Source organism: Engraulis encrasicolus, chromosome 11 (genome assembly GCF_034702125.1).
Source record: "Engraulis encrasicolus isolate BLACKSEA-1 chromosome 11, IST_EnEncr_1.0, whole genome shotgun sequence".
NCBI classification, from domain to species: Eukaryota; Metazoa; Chordata; class Actinopteri; order Clupeiformes; family Engraulidae; genus Engraulis; species Engraulis encrasicolus.
The window spans coordinates 15,271,785-15,275,402 of NC_085867.1; the positions used below are offsets into that span (position 1 = coordinate 15,271,785).

Sequence of the window (3,618 nt, forward strand, 5' to 3'; positions counted from 1 at the left end):
GGGCTGGGCCAGTGTGCACTGTGCACGTGTTTGTATGTGTGTGTTTGTGTGGGAGTGTGTGGTGGAAAGCAGTGCATATCTCTCCAGCCCCACACTTCCTGGAAGAGAAGGAACACAATGTGACTCACGTTCGATTGCGGCCGCTTTTTCTTGGAGAGGAGACGTGTCTATTTGTCGCGGGATCAAAGAGAGAGAGAGCCAGGCATCACAAAAGACGTGGCCTTGGGCACGTATTGAGTCACTCAGCACATGCGACGACATGGCACTTTCACAACAACAAAAAAATGTCAAGAATTCAATTACGGTTTCCTCACATATTTTATGTTGCTGATTTACGCACATCCCCTTTCGTAAATCCTTTTGGCTAAAATAATCTGACAAATGTAATGTAACGTTTCAGAGACTACTGTCTTCCTTTATTACAATTATAGAGCGTGTATGTTCCTCACAGACTATCAAGGCCACATTAAGACAGATTTCCCGGGGCTTTTTTCACATCAAAGTGCAGTGGGATCACAATCATGCTTCCTATTGTGTGTGTGTGTGTGTGTGTGTGTGTGTGTGTGTGTGTGTGTGTGTGTGTGTGTGTGTGTGTGTGTGTGTGTGTGTGTGTGTGTGTGTGTGTGTGTTTGTGTGAGTGAGAGAGAGTCTGTGTGAGAGTGTACACGCCTGTGTGTGCTTGTGTGTGTGTGTGTGTGTGTGTGTGTGTGTGTGTGTGTGTGTGTGTGTGTGTGTGTGTGTGTGTGTGTGTGTGTGTGTGTGTGTGTGTGTGTGTGTGTGTGTGTGTGTGTGTGCCTCAGCAAGTTCCCTGCATGGTAAATATGTATTATTTTCAGTGTTGGGCGACAGGCAGCCTTCTGTCATGCAGATGAGCTCAAATTGCTGCCTCCTTGTTTGTTCTGATCTGAAACACCAGCTCCTCACCCCCCTCCACACACACACACACACACACACACACACACACACACACACACACACACACACACACACACACACACACACACACACACACACACACACACACACACACACACACACACACACACACACACCGACTCAAACCCTGTGTCCACCACCACTCCAACTCTGACTAATGTCCTTCGCCAGTTTCCTGTATCCATGGTGATGGCCTGGCCTGACCAATCACGGACCTCCGTTTCCAAGCAAGGAAGTGTTGTTGTTTCCTGAGCTCCCCAGAAGGTTTCCTACAACCACGGGGGGAGTTCTCAGTTTCTTCCTCGAAATGACACTGACTTGACAGTCTCGACACGCAAGTTAACCTGGAGATATACACAAATCTGGAAACGATGTGAGTATTCCATTTCATAACTTTCAAGACTGATACTTTCGATGAGAAAAAATGGACATTTAGATTCTTGTCTGTAAGGGTGAAGATATAGGATAGACTTTAGATTATGTTGTGATTTAGTCCTTTCAAAAGATTACCAAAACATAATCTTAACTCAAAACATCTCTAGTTGATCTTCTCTAGACAACGGTTTATACTCGCCTCAATTATCTTAAGGTAAACACTTTTTAATGTAAGGTTTTTGTTGCTTACTGTATGTCATACTCCTTGAAACACACATACTACTATTTCATTTTTTTTCTAAAGGAATGTGTAGTTTGTTGATTTCAAATTTACAATAGGCTATGTGAACTGAATTCAACCTCATTGTTTTGATCGTAAGGGGAAAAAAAGTTCTATCCTCATTCTCCTTTGTGGGAAACTTCCAACCATCCTGTGTATGTGTGTGTGTGTGTTTGTGTGTGCGATCAAAGAAGATTTTTTCAAAAACTTTCCCCCTTTTCTTCTCAGCAGGTTGGCAGTGGAAATCAGCGCTCAGTGATCCATTCCTCCCCAAGGCTGTTGAGGACTCCTCTTCATTACTGACATCTGACATGTTTTGAAGCTGATTTTGAGGATCCTCCTCCTTGATGCCTTCGCTACAGCACCTCCTGGATCTGACAGCAAGCCATGTCAGCCGGCGTCTTCATCAGAGAACATGGGGAGCTGCTTTGACCCTCTGACGTTGTCGTACAGCAGTGACACCACAGGTGGTCTATTGAAGAACTACAGAGGCCAGCAACTACCTGTACAACAGTGGTGTAGTCTACTTTTTTATGGTGGGTATACTGTATATTTGAGCATTTTTTGAAGTGGGTATACTGTAAATATTTGTGCTATTCAAAACAATGGATGAATCAATTTTAAGTGGGTACACTGAAATCCCTGAAATTTAGAAGTGGGTATACTCCGTATACCCGCGTTCAACGTAGACTACACCACTGCTGTACAACAACAGCAACAACAACATCAACATCAACTATGCAACCAGAGCAGGTGATAGCCATGGGGGCTCTTCAGATCCCATCCCAGCCCGTGTATGTGCTAACCGGTCACGCTATGGACCAGGACCACGCCAGCCTGCAGCCTTCACAGGGACAGAGCCAGCTCTCCCCGCCCCTGGCCACCTCTTCCTCCTCCTCTTCCTCCTCCTCCTCCTTCTCATCCTCCCAGGCCTCCTGCATGGTCTCGGTCCTGCCGGCCAGCTGCTCCAGACTAGAGGTGGCGGTGGTGGTGTCTCTGTTGACGGCGGCTGCCATCGCCATCCTGGTGCTGCTGTATTGCGTCCTGGTGCTCCGGTACAAGCTGAAGGTGGCCCAGGCCAGACACGCTATGGAGTACTGGGGCTTCTTCCGCTCGGCTAGTTACGACCTGAAGGAGCCTGGCTTGCCGGAGGTGTTCCCCGTGCCTGTGTCTGTGACGGTGCCGCTGCCCGTGCCGTTGGCGGACATAACACCTGGTGCGAATGGCACGGCGTTGCATCATACGGTTGACTCTAAGCCACAGCAGCAGAGTACGCCACTACCTCCATCTCCACGGCCTCCTCCATCTCCTCCTCCATCCCCACCTCCACCTGTGCGTCCTGCCGCCCAGGAGAATCCGTCGCCTCCTCCGTATTCAGAGCCAGCGTCATCGGAGGTCTCAGGTGCAAGCTCGGGCTTTTCTCCTCCATGTTTCTCCACCCAGCTGGAGGCACCGCTCGCCGTGCCGCGGCCCGTCGCCATGAGGGCCTCGCCTGGGGTGTCCCCCGTGCTGCGTCCCGCCTCCACCCCCAGCATACCTTTCCCGTCCCTACCGCGGCCCCTCCACCCGTTGCCTCCCCCGCCGACCCCACCGAGACCCCTCTCGGCCCACCCCTTACCCCACCCTTACATGGACAACTCCCCCCCCAGCCCCTACCTGTCCTGGGGAGCGTGCTCGGACGTGGACGTGTACGCCAGCGTCGGCTCCATGAGACTCTCAAGGACTTCCAGTGGAAGCCAAACCCAGGTGATTCTGTTTGAACATTCCGCTGTGTGAATTCATGACATGCCTTGAGTTCCTTTTTCTGCCTGTCAGCCTACAGGCTCAGTTGACAGAACGGCAAGGTTGACATATTTCAAAGACAGGATTTGAAGGGGAATGCTGGTTGAATTGAAAAAAATCAATCAGGCGCGTCTGTTTGTTGTTTTGCTTTATGTATTGAGCTTTCTGCCTTTTTCCTTGGTGCATTTTCAGGGCACACATAAGCATAATAAATAAATATATTTGGGCACAATAGACTGTTGAGC

General features: G+C 49.5%; 1 protein-coding gene across 2 annotated transcripts; it reads left to right on the plus strand.

Annotated features, from left to right (window-relative positions):
- The first annotated feature begins 1,183 nt into the window (after nucleotides 1-1,183).
- On the plus strand, nucleotides 1,184-3,383 carry LOC134457955 (uncharacterized). 2 transcript variants are annotated; one of them, XM_063210005.1, is made up of 2 exons: nucleotides 1,184-1,309; nucleotides 1,820-3,383. In XM_063210005.1, the coding sequence occupies exon 2, from the start codon at nucleotides 2,330-2,332 to the stop codon at nucleotides 3,365-3,367; it is 1,038 nt and encodes a 345-aa protein (XP_063066075.1). In that variant the 5' UTR covers nucleotides 1,184-1,309; nucleotides 1,820-2,329; the 3' UTR covers nucleotides 3,368-3,383. The 2 variants fall into 2 exon arrangements, with proteins under 2 accessions (XP_063066075.1, XP_063066076.1); XM_063210006.1 differs by having other exon boundaries at nucleotides 1,823-3,383.
- The last annotated feature ends 235 nt before the right edge of the window (nucleotides 3,384-3,618 follow it).

Excerpts from the sequence above, each read along its gene's own strand:
- LOC134457955 (XM_063210005.1), top strand. The coding sequence starts at position 2,330 with ATGCAACCAGAGCAGGTGATAGCCATGGGGGCTCTTCAGATCCCATCC.